Raw genomic sequence first — 27,674 nt, 5'->3', positions numbered from 1 at the left:
TAAGTTGAAAAATGTACCATTTATACATTCTTTTAACAGATTTCAGAGAACAAACAAATGAAAATACAAAAAAAGATTGAGGTAGTGCCTCAATATAAAGCAATACTGCAATAATGCACACTTATGAATAGAAAAATATTCTCATAAATGGGTTAGCTGACAATGTCATGAAAACGATAGGCATGCTTCAATGGGGCAGAAGACCACATGTTGTGGTGATTCTGGATGGCCAGATATCTAGCAACAATTACACAAAGCTGCCATCTGGCGAATAGTAGGTGGCTTGTTTCAGCTAGTTTTATGTTGTTCTTGAAATGTCATATTTCTGGGGGGTGTTATTTGCTAATATGGCACACAAAAAAATACTACCTAGCTAACCAAACAACTGTAACACCGTATTTGAGAGACAACAAGTGCTCATGGTGCAAATGTATTTATATTTTTAAACATTGGAGACGAAATATGTGACATGTTGTCAACAATCTAAGCCAACCCAGCTGTTTTACCACATAGTTGTGCTCACATCTGTTTTGTTGCTAAACAACCAAGCTGTCTAAAGAAAACAACATAATGTACTTTTTTTCTTGATTCTTTAATTTGAGCTCTCTGGCTAGCCCAAAATGAGAATTCTGATTTACATTTTGCCAACATTTCCAACAGTGTATCAGTATTCTATTTACAGAAATATATTGATTACATCCACACATACTACCTAATATCCCCACCCACTTGTCAAATCAAAATGCAAAAATGAAAGGAAAGAGGAGAAGAAAAAATAAATGGCTTGACCTCTACTTTTCCCAACCACATATGTGTCAGTCCTTCCCCTTGGTGACAAAACACTGTCATTACAAAAGTAAAATGACTCTTCCTTGAAAGACTTTATAAAAACTTGACCAAAACTTGCTTCTATGTACAACTAGAAAATATTCTTATTGAAAATGTACAACCACCAGATACATACAGTACCATCTGACACAGGGCTGTAAAATAAATCATTTACCAAAACTATTAACTACAGTAGTTTCAGTTATTAAACAACGGCTCTGTATTATCATAAAACATTCAAACTTGATTAGGCACATGAGGAAACAACACCAAAACTACAGTAGTTTCAGTTGAGCAAAAGTCCCAGTATCAACATAAAACATTCAATCTGGATTCAGAAAATGATATAGGAACACATGGCTATATAATACTGCATGCTATCCCCCATGTTTCTAGTGAAAATTGCTGTGTCACTCACCACCCATAATAGCCTTGACGTTGGAGTAAAGCTCTGTATTCTCATATGTCTCTGCTGCTGGCTTACCATTCTCGTTCTCCTCCTCGTACATCACTCCACTCCCCTCTCCTCCACCTTCATACCCTTCTTTCTTATTCTCTCGTTTGATTTTGGCGTACTCTGACTCTGAGGTGGTGGTCTTCTTCTCTGCCTCCTCAGGAGTCTTCTTCAGTTGGGAGTAGTTGATAGTGGCGTAGTGCACATCTTGAGGTTCTTCCCCTTTGGCAGAGTTTCCTGCAGCTCCACTGGTCTGGGGTCCTGTGTTTTCAGCTCCCTCCATCAGCACCACCTGCAGAGGGGTCTGTTCGCCCCGCACAGCCTGTCCTGCATTTGTCTATGGAGTAGATTACAGAGAGCACTGTGTGAGGAGTCTTGTTAGCTTGCTGGTCCCAGATCTGTTTATGCTGTCAATGCTAACAGAATGTTGGTAAAGCTGAAAAAAGAAGGAAACTGGTACGGCACCTGTTGGTCTTCACATGCCACCATCTCCAGTTTCGTTAAAGGGCTTTTGGAGTCTGAGTCCTTTGGGATCCTCTCTTTGCATCTAGGGAAAATGTTATAAATAAAATGTCTCAATAACTATATGTTAGAGAGGTTAGCAAGCACCTCCATTACAACATGGTGCAAGGCATTGCAACTTTTGACAATATATCTGATACTCTTGATAGGAAATGTGAATTTCTAAAGACAATCACCAACACTCATATAACACTAACTGTACTTCAGTAACAGAATGCATGTACCTTTTACATTTCCCTGTCAAACACAGGATGATACAACAGATGGTGGATGAGCAGGCTGCACCAATCACAAATGCAGTAATCAGTGGTGGGTTCAACAGCAGAGCCAAGATGTCTTTAGATACTTTCTCTATAAAGAGAACAAAGCATGTATGGTTTTAGAAGTTGCTCACCATACTTTGTATCCTCTGATTTTCTTTTTAAATGAAATAATAACATGATATTTTCTCACTCAAAGCATATACATGTAATTCCTCTATGCTTCAGACTTACAGTGCCTTGCGAAAGTATTCGGCCCCCTTGAACTTTGCGACCTTTTGCCACATTTCAGGCTTCAAACATAAAGATATAAAACTGTATTTTTTTGTGAAGAATCAACAACAAGTGGGACACAATCATGAAGTGGAACAACATTTATTGGATATTTCAAACTTTTTTAACAAATCAAAAACTGAAAAATTGGGCGTGCAAATTTATTCAGCCCCCTTAAGTTAATACTTTGTAGCGTCACCTTTTGCTGCGATTACAGCTGTAAGTCACTTGGGGTATGTCTCTATCAGTTTTGCACATCGAGAGACTGACATTTTTTCCCATTCCTCCTTGCAAAACAGCTCGAGCTCAGTGAGGTTGGATGGAGAGCATTTGTGAACAGCAGTTTTCAGTTCTTTCCACAGATTCTCGATTGGATTCAGGTCTGGACTTTGACTTGGCCATTCTAAAACCTGGATATGTTTATTATTGAACCATTCCATTGTAGATTTTGCTTTATGTTTTGGATCATTGTCTTGTTGGAAGACAAATCTCTGTCCCAGTCTCAGGTCTTTTGCAGACTCCATCAGGTTTTCTTCCAGAATGGTCCTGTATTTGGCTCCATCCATCTTCCCATCAATTTTAACCATCTTCCCTGTCCCTGCTGGAGAAAAGCAGGCCCAAACCATGATGCTGCCACCACCATGTTTGACAGTGGGGATGGTGTGTTCAGGGTGATGTGCTGTGTTGCTTTTACGCCAAACATAACGTTTTGCATTGTTGCCAAAAAGTTCAATTTTGGTTTCATCTGACCAGAGCACCTTCTTCCACATGTCCAGGTGGCTTGTGGCAAACTTTAAACAACACTTTTTATGGATATCTTTAAGAAATGGCTTTCTTCTTGCCACTCTTCCATAAAGGCCAGATTTGTGCAATATACGACTGATTGTTGTCCTATGGACAGAGTCTCCTACCTCAGCTGTAGATCTCTGCAGTTCATCCCGAGTGATCATGGGCCTCTTGGCTGCATCTCTGATCAGTCTTCTCCTTGTATGAGCTGAAAGTTTAGAGGGACGGCCAGGTCTTGGTAGATTTGCAGTGGTCTGATACTCCTTCCATTTCAATATTATTGCTTGCACAGTGCTCCTTGGGATGTTTAAAGCTTGGGAAATCTTTTTGTATCCAAATCCGGCTTTAAACTTCTTCACAACAGTATCTCGGACCTGCCTGGTGTGTTCCTTGTTCTTCATGATGCTCTCTGCGCTTTTAACAGACCTCTGAGTCTATCACAGTGCAGGTGTATTTATACGGAGACTTGATTACACACAGGTGGATTGTATTTATCATCATTAGTCATTTAGGTCAACATTGGATCATTCAGAGATCCTCACCAAACTTCTTGAGAGAGTTTGCTGCGCTGAAAGTAAAGGGGCTGAATAATTTTGCACACCCAATTTTTCAGTTTTTGATTTGTTAAAAAAGTTTGAAATATCCAATAAATGTCGTTCCACTTCATGATTGTGTCCCACTTGTTGTTGATTCTTCACAAAAAAAATACAGTTTTATATCTTTATGTTTGAAGCCTGAAATGTGGCAAAAGGTCGCAAAGTTCAAGGGGGCCGAATACTTTCGCAAGGCACTGTATTGGGTGGGATAGGGAAGCTGTTGCTCTCTAACAAAGTAACAACTTATATCTTTACCTCCTCGCTTTCCTTGGCTCTCTTTTTGGGTGACTTGCAGCTTCTCTCTCACTCTGCCCACTTCATTTGTGCTGACACACTCCACAGTAGTGTTGGTGTGGTTTCCGACATGCATCCTGATGGTGGTGTTCACTGAGGACCTCAACACTGATTTAGTGAGGGAGTACTCCTCAGTGTTAAGCCAGCCTATGAGAGGTAAGGGAACCCCCTGGCTGACACACACACAGGTCATGACCTTTGCCTGGATGACACACCCAGAAGCATTGAGAATCACAGGATGGTCTAACGAGAGACAGAGGGGGAAGATATATCATGGACAATTTAAAGTAAACATGTTTCAAGCTATTTTGTGTTGTTTGTACTCACACATCACAGTGACATCAATGGAAGCTGTCAGAGTCCTGTTGAGTTGTTGAGCTTTACACGCATACTCCCCAGCATGTTCTCTTGTCATGTTGGAGATGGTGAGAGAGGCCAGTCCAGAGTTATTCTGTTCCAAAGCTGTTGTCCCATTCTTACTCCAGGTGATAGATGGTGGTGGTGGGTAGCTGTCAACAAAGCAAGACAGATTCAGAGTATCACCCTCTTTCACTGTGTTACTACCAGAGATCTTGGGTTCCTTCACATCTAGAAAATAAAGTATGTAATCAGTTTATCATGTTCATGAATTATAACTGTTGAAGCACAACAAGCTGTTGGGTTGTGCAAAGTAAGGTCAGATGATGTAGGCTACTTACGAGTCACATTCAAAGTCACTGTCTCCTCAGTGGTGATGTTCCCTTTGAATGTCACTTGGCACGTGACCTTGGTGGTGTGGTGCTCTGCTGAAGGTGTAAAGGTCAATGTTGAGAAGTGGGTTGTTGTGACGCGGGTCAGATCCTCTCTCCTTTGTGTGGTGGTGTTGTCTCTGAGCTCAGTGATGTTGTCTCCTGTCCCTCTCCATGTCCATGTGATGTTAGGAGGAGTTCCAGAGCAGATTCCCGGGGCGGTGCAGGTCAGGGTCGCTGGTTCTCCCTCTGTCAGAGGAGGAGTCAACACTGAGGGCTTCTGGGTCAGAGCTGGAGTTAGGAAATAGAAACACAGACTGAGGCCTAAATTCAATCAGGATCGTGGAAGATTCGCACAATAGCATGATTTACATTTAGAGGCAATGTTCCCGTATTCATGGTAAATGCACATGTCGGCTCAAAGATATTTACCTTTACATTTAAGTCACGCTATAACATGGATTTTGTATCAATGTAGAAAACAGCAGAAACATATACTCATGGAAAGTATGAAATCCTGGTACAGGTTTAGAAAAATAAACACTTTGAAATGGGAGACTTGGGGAAATCTTGGGCTTTGTAAACTGGAGGTACTTATGTTACAGTAAGTGTACATGACAAATTACAATAAAGTAATACTCTTGTCACTGTAACTAACAGTAATAGTCATGCTGTACCTTTCACTGCCATTTTCAGTTTCGTCTGGTATGTAAATTGACTTATATTGCCAGTGTTCAATTTTCCGGACATTCTTAATTGATAGTCTCCGTCATCAGTCTTAGTGATGTCGTTGATGATCATACTGCAGTTCTTCTTTGTCAGGTCTGTCTCCAGTAGTGCTACTCGCCTTCTATAACCCTCCTGAGCTATAGAGGAATTTCTTGAGTGGAAAATAGAGTCAGTTTCGACTTTAATAGAACATCGTGCATCAGGGCATTTAAGCCACATTGCTATGCTAGCAAGGAAGTGATCAGGGTGAGTGAACAAACATGGAATAACAGCACATAGTCCAGTCTGTGGTGTTATCTCTGCTGGACTGAAGGTGATGTTGTATGCTGCTGCAAGGGCCTTCTCTGACGGAGGGAAATTAATATAGTCATGAGTAATACAAGAAGCACTGATACTACTTCACTTGTTTGTAAAAAAAAATCATGTGACAGTATCTGTTGGGATGTGTGTCATATGTATATTAACAATAGTAGTGATAAAAGGAACCTTACTTTTGCATGTGGTTCTCTCTGTCAGAGAGAGAAGTAGAGCTGCCCAGATGAGGACCCACATCCTGCCTCTACTGCCTCGATGAATCAACCACAACACCGGGGTCTCTCCTCTTTCTCCTCTTTGTCTAATGGTCACTATCTCTGTCTGTGTCTACTGGTATGGAGTGTGAAATACAATATGAAATGGTGTTGTGAGAATAACAACATATCGCAATACACATTGGATATTAACATTTCATTACACCTTTATGAGTGCTACAGTTGCATTCATAACAACCTTCTTAACAGTTTTATTCAACTAAGATGTATTTTTCTGTAATGCCTAGAGAGGATGTCAAAGAAACATTTATGCTCAAGGTTCATATGAATTCCTTCTTCACAATTGCTCATAAATATATTTAACTGCATTCATAAATATTTATTCCTATGCTGTTTAAAGCCTTATGAAGGAATGTGTTGTAATGCCCTAAATGAATAATATTACCATTACATTACATAGTCATAATTAAGTTTTAACAGTCATTCAATGTAACGAGACAAAAATATATAATTGTTCAATAGCTTGTCTTTTGATCCATGCAGAGAATAAGACTGAATCAGCACATTACCTCTCTCTGTGTGCTCTCTCTTCCTATTGACTGTGAGCCCTGTGTGAGTCTCTGATGGGTGTGAACTGTCACTTCATGTCCCCAGTCTGTTACTCCTCCCTCTAACCTGGTGCTGCAATCCAGGAAGTCCCTCTGTACTGCATACCACCCAGCTATACTGTACTGTATCTAGACCACAATCAACCCAAACACATCAACCAACCCATCAAACCCCACCAATCCACACATACCACCCAGCCATACTGTACTGTATCTAGACCATAATCAACCCAAGCACATCAACCAACCCATCAAACCCAACCAATCCACACATACCACCCAGCCATACTGTACTGTATCTAGACCCTAATCAACCCAAGCACATCAACCAACCCATCAAACCCCATCAATCCACACCTATCAACCAGCCTTGATCAACACTGCAATCCCCTTGCCTTGTATATTCAGATGCAACTTTATTTCATAAGAAAGTTTCTATAAGATTTCTATAAGAAAATGTGTACATATTTCAAGATTGGCTGTTTGAAACATGTGCATGTGAATTACATGGAGAATGCCTTGCATTGGATAGAGATAAGATGGCAATAGTCTCACTGTTATTGATGCCCCCTGTGGTCTGAGAAATGAAGCCCTGTACCCAATATGATAGATCTGCTGCAAAAAGGGTACTGACATATTCTGTAGTAACTGACATAGTAACTATAGTAAGTATAGTGTGCTAAATGCACTTATTATGGACTGTCACGCCCTGACCTTAGTTGTCTTTGTTTTCTTTCTTATTTTGGTCAGGTCAGGGTGTGACTAGGGTGGGTATGTTCGTTTTTGTATTGTCTAGGTGTTTTTGTATATCAAGGTTTTTTTGTAAGTCTAGGTATATCTAGGTCTATGGTGGCCTGAATTGGTTCCCAATCAGAGGCAGCTGTTTATTGTTGTCTCTGATTGGGGACCATATTTAGGTAGCCATATTCCTTGAGTATTTTGTGGGTTCTTATTCTATGTTTAGTTGCCTGTCTGCACTTTTCATATTAGCTTCACGGTTTGTTTTGTTACTTTATTACTTTGTTCAGTGTCCTTTCTTCATTAAAAGAAGAATGTATGCTTTTCACACTGCGCCTTGGTCTCCTAATTACAACGACCTTGAAGTGGGCGGAAGGTAGCCTAGCAGTTAAGAGTGTTGGGCCAGTAACCGAAAGTTTGCTGGTTTGAATCTAAGGGGCCGGCAAAGGGTAAGAATATGCAGGGTAGGGTTAAATGCAGAAGACACATTTCAGTTGAATGCGTTCAGCTGTGCAACTGACTAGGTTCTCCCTTTATTATCAACGTTAGAGGCTACTGGGTTGTATTCAATATATTTTTGTGATGGTTCTATACCACAATCTTTCAAGTATACAGACATATAAGACCCACTTATGAAGAGTGATGATTCTTTCACCGTTACATTATGTTGACTTAATAGCAAGAAGACATGGTAATAATGCAACTGATCACAGCCTGAAATGGAAGGAATTTGTTGCAACAATGCCTGATAAAGTATCAGTAATGTGTAAACTGTCAGATGAATTTCAGTTTCAATTTGTGTAGTTGTAAAGGAAGTGCATGTAGTCATAAATAGTTTACTTCATCTTCACACTTTGTGACTGTGATATTTGCTATTTGTTAGGTCGGGTGTTACTTCCCCGAAAAACTTACACTTAAACTCTACACCATGTTCCTTGTAATATACAGTGCCTTTGGAAAGTATTCAGACCCCTTAGCCTTTTCCACATTTTGTTGCATTACAGCCTTATTCTAAAAAAGGATGAAATACATTTTAAAACTCATACATCTACACACAATACCCCACAATGAGAAAGGCAAAAAAAATGTTTTTATCAATGTTTGCTCATGTATTATAAACAAAACAGAAGTACCTTATTGACATAAGTATTCAGACCCTTTGCTATGAGACTTGAAATTGAGATCCGGTGCATCCTGTTTCCATTGATCATCCTTGAGATGTTTCTACAACTTGATTGGAGTCCATCTGTGGTAAATTAAATTGATTGGACATGATTTGGAAAGGCACACACCTGTCTATATAAGGTCCCACAGTTGATCGCGCATGTCAGAGCAAAACTAAGCCATGAGGTCGAAGGAATTGATTGTAGAGCTCCGAGACAGGATTGTTTCAAGGCACAGATCTAGGGAAGGGTACCAAAAGATGTATGCAGCATTGAAGGTCCCAAAGAACTCAGTGGACTACATAATTCTTAAATGGAAGAAGTTTGGAAACACCATGACTACCTAGAGCTGACAGCCCGGCCAAACTGAGCAATCTGGGGAGAATGGTCTTGGTCAAGATTTAACGTCTGGAGGAAAGCATGGTGGTAAGAGCATCATGCTGTGGGGATGTATTTTAGCGGCAGGGACTGTGAGACTAGTCAGGATCGAGGGAAAGCGCTCAGGATGTCAGACTGGGGGGATGGTTCATCTTCAACAGTACAATGACACTGGGCAGACAGCCAAGACAACGCAGGAGTGGCTTCGTGACAAGTTTCTGAATGTCCCTGAGTGACCCAGCCAGAGCCCTGACTTGAACCTGATCTAACATCTCTGGAGAAACCCTAAAATAGCTGTGCAGCGACGCTCCCCATCCAACCTGACAGAGCTTGTGAGGCTCTACAGAGAAGAACGGGAGAAACTCCCCATTTAGAGATGTGTCAACCTTGTAGCTCTAACGGTTTTCTTCTTCCTCTGTCGAGGAGTATGAAATATCAGACCAATATGCAGCGTGGCAAGTGTTCGTCATATTTATTACACTGAACACAGAAAACAAACGAACGAGAGAATAAAGGAAAAACGAAACAGTCCCGTATGGGGAAAACACTGAAACGGAAATTAACCACCCACAAACAAAAGTGGGAAAACAGGCTACCTAAGTATGGTTCTCAATCAGAGACAACGATTGACAGCTGCCTCTGATTGGGAACCATACCAGGCCAAACACATAGAAATATAAACACAAGAACAAAACATAGAATGCCCACCCCAAATCACGCCCTGACCAACCTAAAATAGAGACATGAAAAAGGAACTAAGGTCAGGACGTGACAGTAGCTTCATACCCAAGAAGACTAGGCTGTAATCGTTGTAAAAGGTGCTTATCAGATGGCGCCGGAGGGGATGGCTGCCGTTTTATGGGCTCTTAACCAACCATGCTATTATGTTTGTTTTTTCACATTGTTTGTAACTTATTTTGTACATTATGTTGCTGCTACCATCTCTTATGACCGAAAAGAGCTTCTGGACATCAGAACAGCGATTACTCACCTTGAACTGGAAAAATAATTTTTCTATAATGAGGCGGACGAGATGGATTTACTCCAGACACCCGACAAGGCCCTCATCCCGTCATCCCGTCAAGAGACGGAGATATTGCAGAAGGAGGTCAGGGTGCCTTGTAAGTTTCCGGCGATGAGTGGTTAACCTGCCTTTACCATCGGTACTATTGGCCAACGTACAATTGTTGGATAATAAAGTGGACAAACTATAAGAACGTATATCCTACCCAAGGGTATTAAAAAGTGTAATATCGTATGTTCCACCGATTTGTGGCTGAACGACGACATGAATAACATACAGCTGGCGGGTTATACACTGTATCAGCAGGAAAGAACAGCAGCCTCTGGTAAGACAAGGGGTGGCGGTCTATGTATATTTGTAAACAACAGCTGGTGCACGATATCTAAGGAAGTTTCAAGGCTTTGCTCGCCTGAGACCACCTTTAGACTGTAGACCACCTTTGCTCCACACACAGAGGCGCGAATAAAGCTCTCCCTCGCCCTCCATTTGGCAAATCTGACAATAATTCTATCCTCCTGATTCCTGCTTACAAGTAAAAACTAAAGCACGAAGCACCGGTGACCCAGTCAATAGAAAAGTGGTCAGAATAAGCAGATGCTAAGCTACAGGACTGTTTTGATAGCACAGACTGGAATATGTTGCGGGATTCTTCTGATGGCATTGAGGTGTACACCACATCAGTCACTGGCTTCATCAATAAGTGCATAGATGACATCGTCCCCACAGGACTAAGATCGAATCGTACTACACCGGCTCCAACGCTCTTCAGATGTGGCAGGGCTTGCAAACTATTACAGACTACAAAGGGAAGCACTGCAGCGAGCTGTCCAGTGACACAAGCCTAGCAGATTAGCTAAATTACTTCTATGCTCGCTTCAAGGCAAGTAACACTGAAACATGCATGAGAGCATCAGCTGTTCCAGACGACTGTGTGATCACGCTCTCCCTAGCCGATGTGAGTAGGACCTTTAAACAGGTCAACATTCACAAGGCCGCAGGGCCAGACGGATTACCAGGACGTGTTGTCTGAGCATGCGCTGACCAACTGGCAAGTGTCTTCTCTGACATTTTCAACCTCTCCCTGTCTGAGTCTGTAATAACAACATGTTTCAAGCGGACCACCATAGTCCCTGTGTCCAATAACACTAAGGTAACCTGCCTAAAAGACTACCGACCCGTAGCACTCACGTCTGTATCCATGAAGTGCTGTGAAAGGCTGGTCATGGCTCAGATTAACACCATTATCCCAGAAACCCTAGACCCACTCTAATTTGCATACCGCCCCAACAGATCCACGGATGCAATCTCTATTGCACTCCACACTGCCCTTTCACACATTGACAAAAGGAACACCTATGTGAGAATGCTATTCATTGACGACAGCTCAGCGTTTCACACCATAGTGCCCTCAAAGCTCATCATTAAGCTAAGGACCCTGGGACTAAACACCTCCCTCTGCAACTGGATCCTGGACTTCCTGACAGGCTGCCTCCAGGTAGTTAGGGTAGGTAACAACACATCCGCCATACTGATCCTCAACACGGGTGCCCCTTAGGGGTGCGTGCTCAGTCCCCTCCTGTACTCCCTGTCCACTCATACAGTGCCTTGCGAAAGTATTCGGCCCCTTTGAACTTTGCGACCTTTTGCCACATTTCAGGCTTCAAGCAAAAAGATATAAAACTGTATTTTTTTGTGAAGAATCAACAACAAGTGGGACACAATCATGAAGTGGAATGACATTTATTGGATATTTCAAACTTTTTTAACAAATCAAAAACTGAAAAATTGGGCGTGCAAAATTATTCAGCCCCTTTACTTTCAGTGCAGCAAACTCAGTGAGGATCTCTGAACGATCCAATGTTGACCTAAATGACTAATGATGATAAATACAATCCACCTGTGTGTAATCAAGTCTCCGTATAAATGCACCTGCACTGTGATAGTCTCAGAGGTCCATGAAGAACAAGGAACACACCAGGCAGGTCCGAGATACTGTTGTGAAGAAGTTTAAAGCCGGATTTGGATACAAAAAGATTTCCCAAGCTTTAAACATCCCAAGGAGCACTGTGCAAGCGATAATATTGAAATGGAAGGAGTATCAGACCACTGCAAATCTACCAAGACCTGGCCGTCCCTCTAAACTTTCAGCTCATACAAGGAGAAGACTGATCAGAGATGCAGCCAAGAGGCCCATGATCACTCTGGATGAACTGCAGAGATCTACAGCTGAGGTGGGAGACTCTGTCCATAGGACAACAATCAGTCGTATATTGCACAAATCTGGCCTTTATGGAAGAGTGGCAAGAAGAAAGCCATTTCTTAAAGATATCCATAAAAAGTGTTGTTTAAAGTTTGCCACAAGCCACCTGGGAGACACACCAAACATGTGGAAGAAGGTGCTCTGGTCAGATGAAACCAAAATTGAACTTTTTGGCAACAATGCAAAATGTTATGTTTGGCGTAAAAGCAACACAGCTGAACACACCATCCCCACTGTCAAACATGGTGGTGGCAGCATCATGGTTTGGGCCTGCTTTTCTTCAGCAGGGACAGGGAAGATGGTTAAAATTGATGGGAAGATCGATGGAGCCAAATACAGGACCATTCTGGAAGAAAACCTGATGGAGTCTGCAAAAGACCTGAGACTGGGATGGAGATTTGTCTTCCAACAAGATAATGATCCAAAACATAAAGCAAAATCTACAATGGAATGGTTCAAAAATAAACATATCCAGGTGTTAGAATGGCCAAGTCAAAGTCCAGACCTGAATCCAATCGAGAATCTGTGGAAAGAACTGAAAACTGCTGTTCACAAATGCTCTCCATCCAACCTCACTGAGCTCGAGCTGTTTTGCAAGGAGGAATGGGAAAAAATTTCAGTCTCTCGATGTGCAAAACTGATAGAGACATACCCCAAGCGACTTACAGCTGTAATCACAGCAAAAGGTGGCGCTACAAAGTATTAACTTAAGGGGGCTGAATAAATTTGCACGCCCAATTTTTCAGTTTTTTATTTGTTAAAAAAGTTTGAAATATCCAATAAATGTCGTTCCACTTCATGATTGTGTCCCACTTGTTGTTGATTCTACACAAAAAAATACAGTTTTATATCTTTATGTTTGAAGCCTGAAATGTGGTCGCAAAGTTCAAGGGGGCCGAATACTTTCGCAAGGCACTGTATCTGCATGGCCAGGCACAACTCCAACACCATCATCATTAAGTTTGCTGATGACACAACAGTGGCAGGCCTCATCACCGACAACGATGTGACAGAATAGAGGGAGGAGGTCAGAGACCTGGCCTTGTGGTGCCTGGACAACAACCTCTCCCTCAACGTGATCAAGACAAAGCAGATGATTATGGACCACAGGAGAAGGAGGGCCGAGCACGCCCCCATTATCATCGACGGGGCTGTAGTGGAGCAGGTTTAAATCTTCAAGACCCTTGGTGTCCACATCACCAACAAACTAACATGATACAAGTTTTGTCGTGAAGAGGACACGACAAAACCTATTTCCCCACAGGGGACTGAAAAGATTTGGCATGGGTCCTCAGATCCTCAAAATGATATACAGCTGCACCACCAAGAGCATCTTAACTGTTTGCATCACTGCCTGGTATGGCAACTGCCTCCGACCGCAAGGCACTACAGAGGGTAGTGCGTACGGCCCAGTACATCACTGGGGCAAAGCATCCTGCCATCCAGGACCTCGATACCAGGCAGTATCAGAGGAAGGCCCTAAAAATTGTCAATTACACCAGCCACCCTAGTCATAGACTGTTCTCTCTGCTACCGCACAGCAAGCGGTACCGGAGTGCCAAGTCTAGGTCCAAGAGGCTTTTAAACAGCTACTACTCTCTGCTTATTATCTATGCATAGTCACTTTAATAACTCTACCTACATGTACATATTACCTCGACTAACCGGTGCCCCCGCACATTGTCTCTGTACCGGTACCCCCTGTATATAGCCTCGCTATTGTTATTTTACTGCTGCTCTTTAATTATTTGATGCATTTATTTCTTATTTTTGTAGGTATTTTTCTTACAACTGCGTTTTTGGTTAAGGGCTTGGAAGCATTTCACTGTAAGGTCGCATGTGACAACTAACATTTGATTTGATTTAAACAAAGTTCTGAGTAAAGGGTCTGAATGTTCATTTAATATTTTTTTTTTTTTTTTTTTATAAATTTCCCAAAATGTCTAAATACCTGTTTTTGTTTTGTCAGTATGGGGTATAGTGTGTAGACTGATGAAAAAAACTATTTTATACATTTTAGAATAAGGCTGTAATGTACAAAATGTGGAAAAAGTCACTTTCCGAATACACTGTATATGTTGTTTATACTCAGTTTATGCAGAGTTTAATAAACTATAGTTTTATAAAATCACCTCTTTAGAAAACACATTGTTTCATGATTCGGACTAGGCACCTTAGTTCCAGTGAAGGGAAATCTTGAGGCTACAGCATACAATGACATTCTAGACGATTCTGTGCTTCCATCTTTGTGGCAACAGTTTGGGGAAGGCCCTTTCCTGTTTCAGCATGACAATGCCCCCGTGCACAAAGCGAGGTCAAAATAGAAATGATTTGTCGAGATAGGTGTGGAAGAACTTTACTGGCCTGCACAGAGCCCTGACCCTCAACCCCATCAAACACCTTTGGGATGAATTGGAACGCCGACTGTGAAACAGGCCGAATCGCCCAACATCAGTGCCCGTGGCTGAAGGGAAGCAGCAATGTTCCAACATCTAGTAAACAGCCTTCCCAGAGGTGGAGGCTGTTGTGGAGGCTGTTACAGCAGCAAAAGGGGGACCAACTCCATATTAATGCCCATGATTTTGGAATGAGACTTTCGATGAGCAGGCGTCCACTTACTTTTGGTCACTTATCCATCCACAATGTTTATGCTGGTAAAGTCATAATAACAATGACAACTGTGATGGAACCAGGAAGTTTCGATGATACAATTGTATAAATGCAGACAGATCATTTGTTCGTTCAACATGGTGGGATATTTTTGTGTCGGTAAAAATGTATTATGGGAGAAATAGCAGTATATCTGCAGCAAGTCAGTTTGGTGGAAACGTGCACATTTTATTCTGCATGAAAATCTGTCACCAATTGGATGGAAACCTGGCTGGTGGGGTAAAGAGTAGAGCTAAAGTAGAATAGTGTTGGACCAATTAAACAAAGTGTTTTCGTACCAATTCATTTTTATTACTTCCCATAGATATCCCTGGGCCAGAGAATAGTGACGTTGCAGTCTATCCGTTGATAATTGTTGATCTGTTCCTCAGCCTTAATGTGGCCCTCCTTGTCTATCTGACCAGTGCTTGTAAATGGTAAGACAACATTCCAATCCCACAGTTTCATTACAGGGGGACATATGGCATAAGGTCAGGTGCCAATGAAATGCTTATCACTGTTATATTTAGATTTTTTTATCAACAAGTTATGCAAGGTAGGACTGTCTGAGCGAGGTAAATTATAATCAAGGACAACTTTAAGTTCCGTTTGGCTAACTGAAATTTGCAACCAGAGAATGTAGCCTAGCGGTTAGAGAGGCAAACCAGCAAACTAATTCCAGATCCGATGAGGAAAAAGTATTTTGTGAAGTGAGCTGGCAACTGGAGGGTTGCTGGTATCAAATATTTGATGCCATTTCGTGCCCTTGAGCAACCCCCCACAACAGCACCCAGTGGCAGGTTAGTGTTTTTGGCCTGAATCTCGTTCTCGAGGCAGCTCTGCAGAGTGGTCACTAGCTGAAATGGCCAAAAGTCATAAAATGTGATTTAAACCGACTTAACCCTAACCTTAACCACACAGTTAACCCTAATGCTTAACCTAACCTCAAATTAACACTACACATCTCTGCAGCTGACCCATCTAGCGAAATTCGCTCTATTCTGTAAATATCAACCTGCCGCAAATTGTGGCAGCCGCCCCACACCTCTCCAAAATATGTCTGTATGTGTATGTATGTGTGTCTTTCGGAGGGGTTGGCTTAAAAAAGGAAGTCAAAGTTTGGTTGGACCTTGTGTGCAACTGACCAATAAAGTGATATAGGCTGCCCCCGGGGCGGCAGGGTAGCCTAGTGGTTAGCGCGTTGGACTAGTAATCGGAAGGTTGCAAGTTCAAACCCCTTTGCTGACAAGGTACAAATCTGTCGTTCTACCCCTGAACAGGCAGTTAACCAACTTTTCCTAGGCCGTCATTGAAAATAAGAATTTGTTCTTATATCAATCTTAAATAAACAGGTTGCAACATACTGTAGCTGCTTCCTTTATTCTACTTCTTTCAGTACTGCACAAATTTTCTCTAAAATCATGTCAGTTAACAGTGTTTCTGTGACTTAAATAGCAAAAGGGTGAACCGAAGATAGTACTTTGTTTCATTGTGTGGGGGGAATAACTGTTACATACTGTATCAATGAAGTCATACTAATACATGGAGATATAGAATGTGTTCAGGGTGTATTTTCCATACTGTTTTGGGTATGAGAAAACATATCAACTATATAGATAACAAACTGAACTGGTCACATTCTCTGTTGTTTACTTGATTTATTTGTTGTTTGGACCCAAAGAAAGATGGTTTTGCTTGAGGCGGGACAGACTTGTAAAAGAAAGAGAATGATCAAACATCATCATAGAGCTCTTATTGTCATTAAGTAATAACAGTGCTAATTTGCAGAAGGATTGCAGAATTCTGATCGGAATTATTGTGTCAAAGATATAAAAAAAAAAATCATCACAATAATAATAATGAATACCACAAAGTAAAGAAAGTACAAATCTGCTTTACAACACACTATGTGACAAACAAATTAGAGAAGACATGAACAACGCTTCTCCATTTTGTTCCCAGGTTTAGAAAGGAATAAACCCCCCCATGAGGCGTTCAAGAGAACTGACGACAGTAAGTGTTACTAAACGGATGTCCATATTGGCATGTCTCAATGTTGGGCAACACATCTTGAACGCTCTGCCATTAGGTCTAGTGACTTAACCATGTCAGAACAATGACATAAAATATGTTATTAAACAGTCATGACAGCTGACATAAGCTTGACACCGTCATGGCACAAATCTTTGCTTCAGTCAGGTTATTGGCTTAGCATACCGCTAGCCAACTAATTTACATAAATACCCATTTGTGTCATGACAGTGTAAAGGGTTGTCAGTATTTTGACATCAGTTTTCATGACCGAAAATGACATGTGTTATGTTATGACAGCGTTATGTCACCCTTATGACAGAGAAGTCAGTTAAAGTGTTACCGAACCTGTATCCGACTTGCCTGTGTAAACCATTGTTGCAATAGTGAGCATGTACATACCGTAGTGTATCTACACATATGGCTGACAGCATAATAGTCATGCAGGGTATTTATTTACATAATGTATACTGGTATCCTTTTACCCATCCATATGCAGCGTATTAATATTGTATTAACAGTCATTGTTATCTAGTGTTGCCATTAGTGAGCTTGGAGATTACATTACATGAGTTGATCAAGTATGTTTGAATAGCACAACCAACTGGTATAACAACTTCAATGTTGTGCCACTCAAATGCCTCCTCTGATACAACCCTATAGGATTAGGCATCGATTTCACACTTCACAACCATTGAAGTAGACATTTTGTGAGAAGCGGTCTCAGGTAAAGTGATCTTTTGAAACACCCACAGTGATCAGTGTTCGCTGATCTTTCAGCACTGTTTACATACACACACACACACATTGTCTCAACGAGATACATTTTGTCCTGCTGTGCGAGTGTTACAGTGGAGTCATGTATGCCAGATTGATCCAAAAATGTATTCTAATCCATTGGTTCCCATTTAAGGATAAGTTAACACTTACCCTTAGCAAAACATCGTCCAAAAATACTAGTAATTAAATCATGGGCAACGGAATAAATAGAACATTCTGTGTTACCCCGGCATATTTCCACAAGAGCAAAACACAATGCAATCAGTGCTTATAATGCATAAAAACAAAAATATTCAGGCCACTTCTTGCACGAGCAGAACCTTGTGTTCGAGGCTCCACAAACCTGTAAGAGTATCAATTTTCTCTCTTTATATAAAATCAAAGAAATATTCATTTCTCATCATCATCAAAAGCCACAGAGTCACAGCACACATCACTATTGAACTATATGTGGGCACAGAATATGTGAGATGAAGATGACAGGCTTCAATTGGATGTGTATCAGGCCTAACGTTTGTTGAACACTGGTCAGCGTTGACAACCACTGGATCAGGAAGAGAGAAGAGATCCCTCATTTCCTCCAGATCCAGGGTCAGAAATAGAGATAAGAAAAGAAAAAGCACAAAACACACCCCTTTCCCTGACACTTCGACTGGCAGCGGACACAGTGGAGAAGAACTATAACGGATGGATCTAGACAGTTAGCCTGGTATCCAAACTGATTGCGCTGCGTTTCACAGGAAAACTGGTGAGCTCAGCGTTCAATCTGGTTTAACCAGGCTAGCTATGAGTATGATATAGGGTGACATACAGAAGGGGAGCCCCAGAAAAGCAATGCCAACAATTAATGGTGTAGAGATGGAAATAGCAACATTGAATCTAGATGATACAGTACAGTAACTAACGCATTGCACCTGTTGTGAGGGAATTGTTTGACTATGAACAATAGAGTAAGAGCCTGGAGACCGACAGCTGCTGATAATACAAAGATCTTTTTACATTGTCCACTGGGCCGTGTTCTGACCCTGCAAGTAGCTACCAGCAGTCCTGGGTGGCGAGATGTGACTGGGGTTCCCCTTGGAGGCTTGGGGGTCGACTAACGGGGACGTCATTTGAGATGATTCAGGGACGGGCGGAGACGATGGGAGTTCTTGGTGTGACGGTGAAGGTTGGGGGTGGAGTCTACGGGGGAGGGGGGAAGACGTTTGAAGAGGGGGCGAATGACGTGAGGAGGGGAGCGACAACATGGCTGCCACTGTGTCCCGCGGTGACGATGGGTCAGGGAAGGATCGCGATTCATTTGGCCTTGATCTCGGTGTAGTCGCTGCCGTCATCCCCCCTCCCTGAGGCCCCCCCATCCCTGGAGCGCCCCCCGAGAAACTGCAGGGCGGCGTAATTCAGCTCTTGCCTCTCCAGGTCTGCCATAGAGCCCACAGGTTGATAATCCCCGTCTTCTCCCTGTTGAAGATACGGAAAGAGAGAAGGCCCATTCAGAATCACAGGTTATATCAGCACAGTGCCACCAATGCCATTGACACCTCAGAACATTCAGAGTATAAAGGGATAACATGACAGACATTGAGAGAGGAGAAAGGAGGGTTAGTAGTTACTGGTGAGCAGAGGCGTAAAACAAGGAGATTGGGGTGGTTTAGCATATCCTGTTAGTATCGAGGCAGCCGTGCAACAGTAGTACTGGAAATCAAAGGCAATAGAGCACATGGAAGCTGATCTCAGACAGCAGACGACTTTGGGCCAGATCTGGTTGTTTTGTGACACATACAATGTGGCTCAGTTCTGGCACCACAATGAGTCATATGGCCCAGATCTGGTCCAAATGTATGAGATGCGAACTGGGGGAGGGTTGGCACTTTGCTTATGGGCCATCTCTGGCTTGAGTTATGTGGCCCTAACAACTTCCCATAGTTACTTTTGGTCTGAATGTGGGCCACATTACCAGGCAAGGTCTGGACATTTCATGCTACAGATCCACTTCAGGACCGTAACACCAAGTGGTTAACTGGGTAAAATGGTAAGTCGTAATATTGTAGACTAGAGCCAAATTTGCGCCATCGCATAATTTTGCTGTCTGTGATGTGTGAGGGATGCTGTCTACCACTGAGACTTGGAGTTGGGATTGGGGCTGGGTTGTTTAGGAACCTTACCGTGCTCTCCTCTAGAATGGAATTAAACTTTGAGCCCAGAAGCTCTGTCTTAAGCTGTGCAAGAGTAAGGGAAGAGAAAACAGAGACAGAAGAACGCAGAGAAGCGATGAAGCAGAAAACAGATGTCTGGAAAGGCTATGGTGGCAGCTACACCAGTGGTACTGTGATAGATAGCTATAGTGGTACTGGGATTCTCAGGCTAGGCCTGTAGTTGGCTGGGGAAGTTTACATTTTCTCTTTAACATAAGAGGTCATATAGGTTTTTGATTATTTATGAATATCTCCATGGAATGAACCTTACTTTACATCAAAAATAGGACATGAATTGAATGGGTATAGTATAGTTTCAGTATCAGCAACGGGTAAGCTATCATTCTCACGTTTAAGACAGATCTGAGAATGGTCATTATCATCATTATAGTCATCATCATCAACATGTCTCACCACTTTCTTCCTCAGACATTGTTTGTCCTTCTTGACTGTGCTGTAGTACAACGCTGGGTTCTCCAGTTTAGAGACCAGGTCCTGCCCAGGGTTGCCATTCTCTCTGGGGGGTGGAGTCACAAGATCAGACTCGGTCTCATGGCCACTAACTAACTCAGGGCGACACTCCAAGCCTGGGCATCCATTTTAAAACAAGGGCCTGCTTCCCAACGCAGTTAATAATCTACAGGCCCATGGTTCATGGTTGTGGTCGACGTTCATGGTTGTGGTTATTGGTTCATGGGTTTAGTTGCGGTTGAGCTGACACCCTCTCTTGGAGCGACTTTCAGTAAAAGCTTTTGTCGGAATGTGATGTATTGGTATAATGCTGAAGCACCTTAGTTAAGTAGGCTACCGTGGCTGTATTTTTAGCATAGCAGGTCAAGGGTACAAAGCAGGGAATTGAGCCTGCAAACTATAGGCTACGGTTAGTCTGGCTTGCTAACCCAATCCACCAGGCAGCCATTTTGGATCTCCATCTCAGAGGATTCCAGAAATGGGACTAGGGATGGCAAATTAATTGAACTCGCTCTGGCGTTAGCATAACTTATGACTAATGATTCTCAACACAGAGGTGTTTTAGAATGGATGGCGAGGCTGAAGTGTTTCCTTATCATCGATTCAAACAGGAAATGACCTGTACCTGTAATTCGCATCGACCCCTGTCACAGTTAGTGAAGGGTGGATACTCACTTCTTGTTGTTATGGCCCACATATCTCACTGCTGCGATGATGAAGGCGATGACAGCCACTCCACCGATGGTGCCAACAATCACTGCCATCATGTACTTCTCTAACATCGGACAAGAACATCATATTGAAGACAATATAGAAACATAAAATACTGTTTAGCTAGGTCCTGGTACTATAACGTATTTACATTCAAGATAATGCCATTGCCATATCAAGCCAATGGGGTAGCCAGTTTATGCTCTTACTTATACAGTCAATCTAGATATCATATAAAAGGTACTACACTTCTGATTTCAGTTCAATCTCTCATGTATGCTTGGCTATACAACGTGTAGCATTTTAATTGTATGCGTTTGTTTCTGTGTTTAACCATAAACCTGAACTTGTGTACTCACTCTCCTGCTGTAACTCCAGATGAAAGCTCTCCGACCCGTATATGTTGCTGATGCTGCAGTGCACATTGACAGCACCGTTGCCCAGGCGCTCGCCCTTCTCCCGTAGTTTTATCATGCCCGTGGACGTGTGGCCGTCCGTGTGCGTGTAGTAGTTGTAGCGGCCGTCCGTGTCGTTGATGGTGATGTTCTTGTCGGGGAGGTAGAACTCGATGATGGGCTCAGGGTTACCCGTAGCCATGCAAACACACTGGACTCCCTCCCTCACCACTGTGCACTTGGACTCTTCCAGAAGGACAGGGGCGTCTGAAGAGAGGGTGGAGGTAAGGATATGACTGACATGTAGAGTTGGATGGCATGGTGTAGCGTGGTGTAATGTAGGTGGTACAATACGATATGATACCATCTGTTATGTTACCACATAACATAACATAATATGCTGGTCCCCTGCAGGAAGGTGAGGTATCGGAGGTCCCTCCGCCCCCCTCTGGACATCGAGGGGCCCCCGGGGGTACATGGTATCTTGGACTCTAGACGCAGGGTGAGGGGCCTGCAGTACCTCGTGGATTGGGAGGGGTACATTGCGGGAGCCGGGTGTCAGGTGCTCCATGGTTGTCGTCACCGGTCTACTAGCTGCCACCGATCCCTTTTTCCTTTCTGTTTGTTTGTCTGATTGTTTTCACCTGTTGCTCATTTTGGTTCATTATTTAGTCTATTTAAACTTTTAGTGCCCGCTTGCTGTTGTGCGGGCTTATCTTTACTGTCAGTGGTGCTGGTGTGTTCTTTGCCTGCGTATTATGTTCTTTGCCTGCGTATTATGTTCTTTCCCTGTTTTGGAGACATACGTGTTCTATGGGCATTGCCTGTTTGTTTGGCTAGACAACGCGCAATAAACAGATTTCTTTTGAAGTTTACTCTCTGCGCCTGACTCTACACCCACCACTCCTAGAAATACGTGATAGTCCCAGACTCTACGTACACAGCCCTCATTACAGTGTTGCTAAAAAAAGACAAGGACCCTCTATCCTGCTCGTCCTTCCGGCCCATAAGCTTGTTGGATTTCGACTACAAAATAATTACCAAATTGCTCGCCAAAAAACTAAACACTCTTCTTCGCAAAATAATAAAAGTGGATCAAACTGGATTTATTAGAGACAAATACTCTTCTGATAACATTTGCCGTCTATTTGATATTATTGATCAAGTAAACACACAGAAGACCCCTGTCCTGCTGGCTTCACTGGATGCCGAGAAGGCATTCAACAGGATGGAGTGGAGCTTTCTGTTCTCAGTATTAGAAAATTTCAATATGGGCCCAAACTTTATTAAATGGATTATGTCCCTATACTCTCATCCAAATGCCATGGTGACTACTAATGGTCTAAATTATTTAGGAAGTGGCACAAGACTAGGATGCTCGCTGTCCACACTACTTGTTGGGGGCGGAGCCTTTGGCAGAGTTGATAAGGAGCAATCCAAGTATTATGGGTGTTTCTGCAGGCGGCCTGCAGCACAAGATTTCACTCTACGCGTATGATGTCTTGCTCTACATATCCAACCCTGAGAAATCCCTCCCATTTTAGACACAATTGCTCAGTATGGCAAGTTTTTAGAATATAAGATACATTTGAACTAATCCACTGTTTGCCCTCTTAATCTTACACTCAGCAGCTCTATGAAGACACTGTCCATTCCAATGGAAGACACAGGGGTTTCAATACCTTGGGATCTTTGTAACACCAGATCTGAATTGCCTTTTCAATGTAAAGTTTCTTCCACTCCTGGATCGAATCAGAACGATCTCCAAACCTGGATCTTCCTCCTAATTATCTTAGTCGAAGAATCAATGTCATCCGTATGAACATCCTCCTTAGATTTAACTAGTTTTTTCAGATGCTCCCAAGCTATCTCCCAGTTTCCTTTTTCAAACCAACTAACCAAATTTATATGGGGGCAATTAAAAAAGGGTGTTCTTGCCCTTCCCTGCCTTCAATTGTACTACTGGTCTGCCCAAATTCGCAACATGCTAACATGGATCACAAACAGACAAGACTGGTCTGCCTCCTCTTCAATCCGAGAGAGATATTCTGAGGGCAGGTTCATGTCTCCTTATTCTGTACACAAAAACTATTTAAAACTGTATAACACAATAGTGTCTTTTGAAAACTGGTTCATATTTCCCAAAGTCATTAGCGAATGTGACTATGAATATATTTATTTAGCCGTTACTGTATTTAAAGCCTATTTCGGCAAATTAATCAAGTTAGATTTGGGTAAATCGTTTTAGGCGAAAATTGTAATGGATCCTTAAGAGGTTTTAAAGAGGGATTACATGATTCAATTCGAATAATCAGGAGAGATCAGCCAATGATTTATACTTGTAAGCAAATATTTCTGCAGGTGGCAATAAATCACCAACCTTAGCTTTATTCCTGTTCATATAACACACTCTAGGTGGCAGAATGTACCATTGCACCACAAAAATAAAATCATCACAGGGGGCCGCAGTGGCTCACAGGGCTGCATACCCACATGTAGTCAGAGCCCTGACTCTGGCTCTGACTACATGTGTGGGTATAGATGTGGGTATGCAGACCTGATTTTTGGGGGGGCCTCCACCCCCATCAAAGTTGCCCATTCCTGATTTATTCAATTGGTAGCTTATAATTACTATTGAATGAAATTTGTGGAGATGGTAAGTTGAAAAATGTACCATTTATACATTATTTTAACAGATTTCAGAGAACAAACAAATGAAAATACAAAAAAAGATTGAGGTAGTGCCTCAATATAAAACAATACTGCAATAATGCACACTTATGAATAGAAAAATATTCTCATAAATGGGTTAGCTGACAATGTCATGAAAACGATAGACATGCTTCAATGGGGCAGAAGACCACATGTTGTGGTGATTCTGGATGGCCAGATATCTAGCAACAATGACACAAAGCTGCCATCTGGCGAATAGTAGGTGGCTTGTTTCAGCTAGTTTTATGTTGTTATTGAAATTTAATATTTTTGGGGGGTGTTATTTGCTAATATGGCACACAAAAAAATACTACCTAGCTAACCAAACAACTGTAACACAAATGTATTTATATTTTTAAACATTGGAGACGAAATATGTGACATGTTGTCAACAATCTCAGCCAACCCAGCTGTTTTACCACATAGTTGTGCTCACATCTGTTTTGTTGCTAAACAACCAAGCTGTCTAAAGAAAACAACATAATGTACTTTTTTTCTTGATTCTTTAATTTGAGCTCTCTGGCTAGCCCAAAATGAGAATTCTGATTTACATTTTGCCAACATTTCCAACAGTGTATCAGTATTCTATTTACAGAAATATATTGATTACATCCACACATACTACCTAATATCCCCACCCACTTGTCAAATCAAAATGCAAAAATGAAAGGAAAGAGGAGAAGAAAAAATAAATGGCTTGACCTCTACTTTTCCCAACCACATATGTGTCAGTCCTTCCCCTTGGTGACAAAACACTGTCATTACAAAAGTAAAATGACTCTTCCTTGAAAGACTTTATAAAAACTTGACCAAAACTTGCTTCTATGTACAACTAGAAAATATTCTTATTGAAAATGTACAACCACCAGATACATACAGTACCATCTGACACAGGGCTGTAAAATAAATCATTTACCAAAACTATTAACTACAGTAGTTTCAGTTATTAAACAACATCTCTGTATTATCATAAAACATTCAAACTTGATTTGGCACATGAGGAAACAACACCAAAACTACAGTAGTTTCTGTTGAGCAAAAGTCCCAGTATCAACATAAAACATTCAATCTGGATTCAGAAAATGATATAGGAACACATGGCTATATAATACTGCATGCTATCCCCCATGTTTCTAGTGAAAATTGCTGTGTCACTCACCACCCATAATAGCCTTGACGTTGGAGTAAAGCTCTGTATTCTCATATGTCTCTGCTGCTGGCTTACCATTCTCGTTCTCCTCCTCGTACATCACTCCACTCCCCTCTCCTCCACCTTCATACCCTTCTTTCTTATTCTCTCGTTTGACTTTGACATACTCTGACTGTGGTGGTCTTCTTCTCTGCCTCCTCAGGAGTCTTCTTCAGTTGGGAGTAGTTGATAGTGGTGTAGAGCACATCTTTAGGCTCCATCTCCAGTTTCGTTAAAGGGCTTTTGGAGTCTGAGTCCTTTGGGATCCTCTCTTTGCATCTAGGGAAAATATTATAAATAAAATGTCTCAATAACTATATGTTAGAGAGGTTAGCAAGCACCTCCATTATAACATTGTGCAAGGCATTGCAACTTTTGACAATATATCTGATACTCTTGATAGGAAATGTGAATTTCTAAAGACAATCACCAACACTCATATAACACTAACTGTACTTCAGTAACAGAATGCATGTACCTTTTACATTTCCCTGTCAAACACAGGATGATACAACAGATGGTGGATGAGAAGGCTGCACCAATCACAAATGCAGCAATCGGTGGTGGGTTCAACAGCATAGCCAAGATGTCTTTAGATACTTTCTCTATAAAGAGAACAAAGCATGTATGATTTTAGAAGTTGCTCACCATACTTTGTATCCTCTGATCTTCTTTTTAAATGAAATAATAACATTATATTTTCTCACTCAAAGCATATAAATCCTCTATGTTGCAGACTTATTGGGTGGGATAGGGAAGCTGTTGCTCTCTAACAAAGTAACAACTTATATCTTTACCTCCTCGCTTTCCTTGGCTCTCTTTTTGGGTGACTTGCAGCTTCTCTCTCACTCTGCCCACTTCATTTGTGCTGACACACTCCACAGTAGTGTTGGTGTGGTTTCCGACATGCATCCTGATGGTGGTGTTCACTGAGGACCTCAACACTGATTTAGTGAGGGAGTACTCCTCAATGTTAAGCCAGCCTATGAGAGGTAAGGGAACCCCCTGGCTGACACACACACAGGTCATGAACTTTGCCTGGATGACACACCCAGAAGCATTGAGAATCACAGGGTGGTCTAACGAGAGACAGAGGGGGAAGATATATCATGGACAATTTAAAGTAAACATGTTTCAAGCTATTTTGTGTTGTTTGTACTCACACATCACAGTGACAACAATGGAAGCTGTCAGAGTCGTCCTGTTGAGTTGTTGAGCTTTACACACATACTCCCCAGTATGTTCTCTTGTCATGTTGGAGATGGTGAGAGAGGCCAGTCCAGAGTTATTCTGTTCCAAAGCTGTTGTCCCATTCTTACTCCAGGTGATAGATGGTGGTGGTGGGTAGCTGTCAACAAAGCAAGACAGATTCAGGGTATCACCCTCTCTCACTGTGTTACTACCAGAGATCTTGGGTTCCTTCACATCTAGAAAATAAAGTATATAATCAGTTTATCATGTTCATGAATTATAACTGTTGAAGCACAACAAGCTGTTGGGTTGTGCAAAGTAAGGTCAGATGATGTAGGCTACTTACGAGTCACATTCAAAGTCACTGTCTCCTCAGTGGTGATGTTCCCTTTGAATGTCACTTGGCACGTGACCTTGGTGGTGTGGTGCTCTGCTGAAGGTGTAAAGGTCAAAGTTGAGAAGTGGGTTCTTGTGACTCTGGTCAGATCCTCTCTCCTTTGTGTAGTGGTGTTGTCTCTGAGCTCAGTGATGTTGTCTCCTGTCCCTCTCCATGTCCATGTGATGTTAGGAGGAGTTCCAGAGCAGATTCCCGGGGCGGTGCAGGTCAGGGTCGCTGGTTCTCCCTCTGTCAGAGGAGGAGTCAACACTGAGGGCTTCTGGGTGAGAGCTGGAGGTAGGAAATAGAAACACAGACTGAGGCCTAAATTCAATCAGGATCGTGGAAGATTCGCACAATAGCATGATTTACATTTAGAGACAATGTTCCCGTATTCATGGTAAATGCACGTCGGCTCAAAGATATTTACCTTTACATTTAAGTCACGCTATAACTTGGATTTTGTATCAATGTAGAAAACAGCAGAAACATACACTCATAGAAAGTATGAAATCCTAGTACCGGTTTAGAAAAATAAACACTTTGAAATGGGAGACTTGGGGAAATCTTGGGCTTTGTAAATTGGAGGTACTTATGTTACAGTAAGTGTACATGACAAATTACACTAAAGTAATACTCTTGTCACTGTAACTAACAGTAATAGTCATGCTGTACCTTTCACTGCCATTTTCAGTTTCTTCTGGTATGTAAATTGACTTATATTTCTACTGTTCAATGTTCCGGACAGTCTTAATTTATAGTCTCCGTCATCAGCCTTAGTGATGTCGTTGATGATCATACTGCAG

At 42.0% G+C, this 27,674-nt stretch overlaps 2 protein-coding genes across 2 annotated transcripts; both read right to left on the bottom strand.

Moving 5' to 3' along the window:
- On the bottom strand, window positions 1-6,111 carry LOC110488566 (sialic acid-binding Ig-like lectin 5). Its single transcript, XM_036947104.2, has 8 exons — window positions 5,962-6,111; window positions 5,419-5,814; window positions 4,712-5,032; window positions 4,341-4,601; window positions 3,975-4,256; window positions 2,029-2,155; window positions 1,748-1,829; window positions 1-1,619 (listed from the first exon to the last, which is right to left on the bottom strand). The coding sequence occupies exons 1-8, from the start codon at window positions 6,020-6,022 to the stop codon at window positions 1,239-1,241; spliced, it is 1,911 nt and encodes a 636-aa protein (XP_036802999.2). The 5' UTR covers window positions 6,023-6,111; the 3' UTR covers window positions 1-1,238.
- A 10,352-nt stretch (window positions 6,112-16,463) lies between these two features.
- Window positions 16,464-25,362, bottom strand: LOC118936740 (myelin-associated glycoprotein-like). The gene is made up of 5 exons (XM_036933794.2): window positions 25,272-25,362; window positions 21,365-21,667; window positions 20,970-21,069; window positions 20,238-20,340; window positions 16,464-19,089 (listed from the first exon to the last, which is right to left on the bottom strand). The coding sequence occupies exons 1-5, from the start codon at window positions 25,360-25,362 to the stop codon at window positions 18,928-18,930; spliced, it is 759 nt and encodes a 252-aa protein (XP_036789689.2). The 3' UTR covers window positions 16,464-18,927.
- Between the last annotated feature and the right edge of the window lie 2,312 nt (window positions 25,363-27,674).

The sequence above is a fragment of the Oncorhynchus mykiss genome, chromosome 2, assembly GCF_057628025.1.
Source record: "Oncorhynchus mykiss isolate SJ-2025 chromosome 2, ASM5762802v1, whole genome shotgun sequence".
Classification (NCBI taxonomy): domain Eukaryota; kingdom Metazoa; phylum Chordata; class Actinopteri; order Salmoniformes; family Salmonidae; genus Oncorhynchus; species Oncorhynchus mykiss.
Note: the sequence above shows the minus strand (reverse complement) of the source record. Positions and strands in the feature narration are given on the sequence as shown.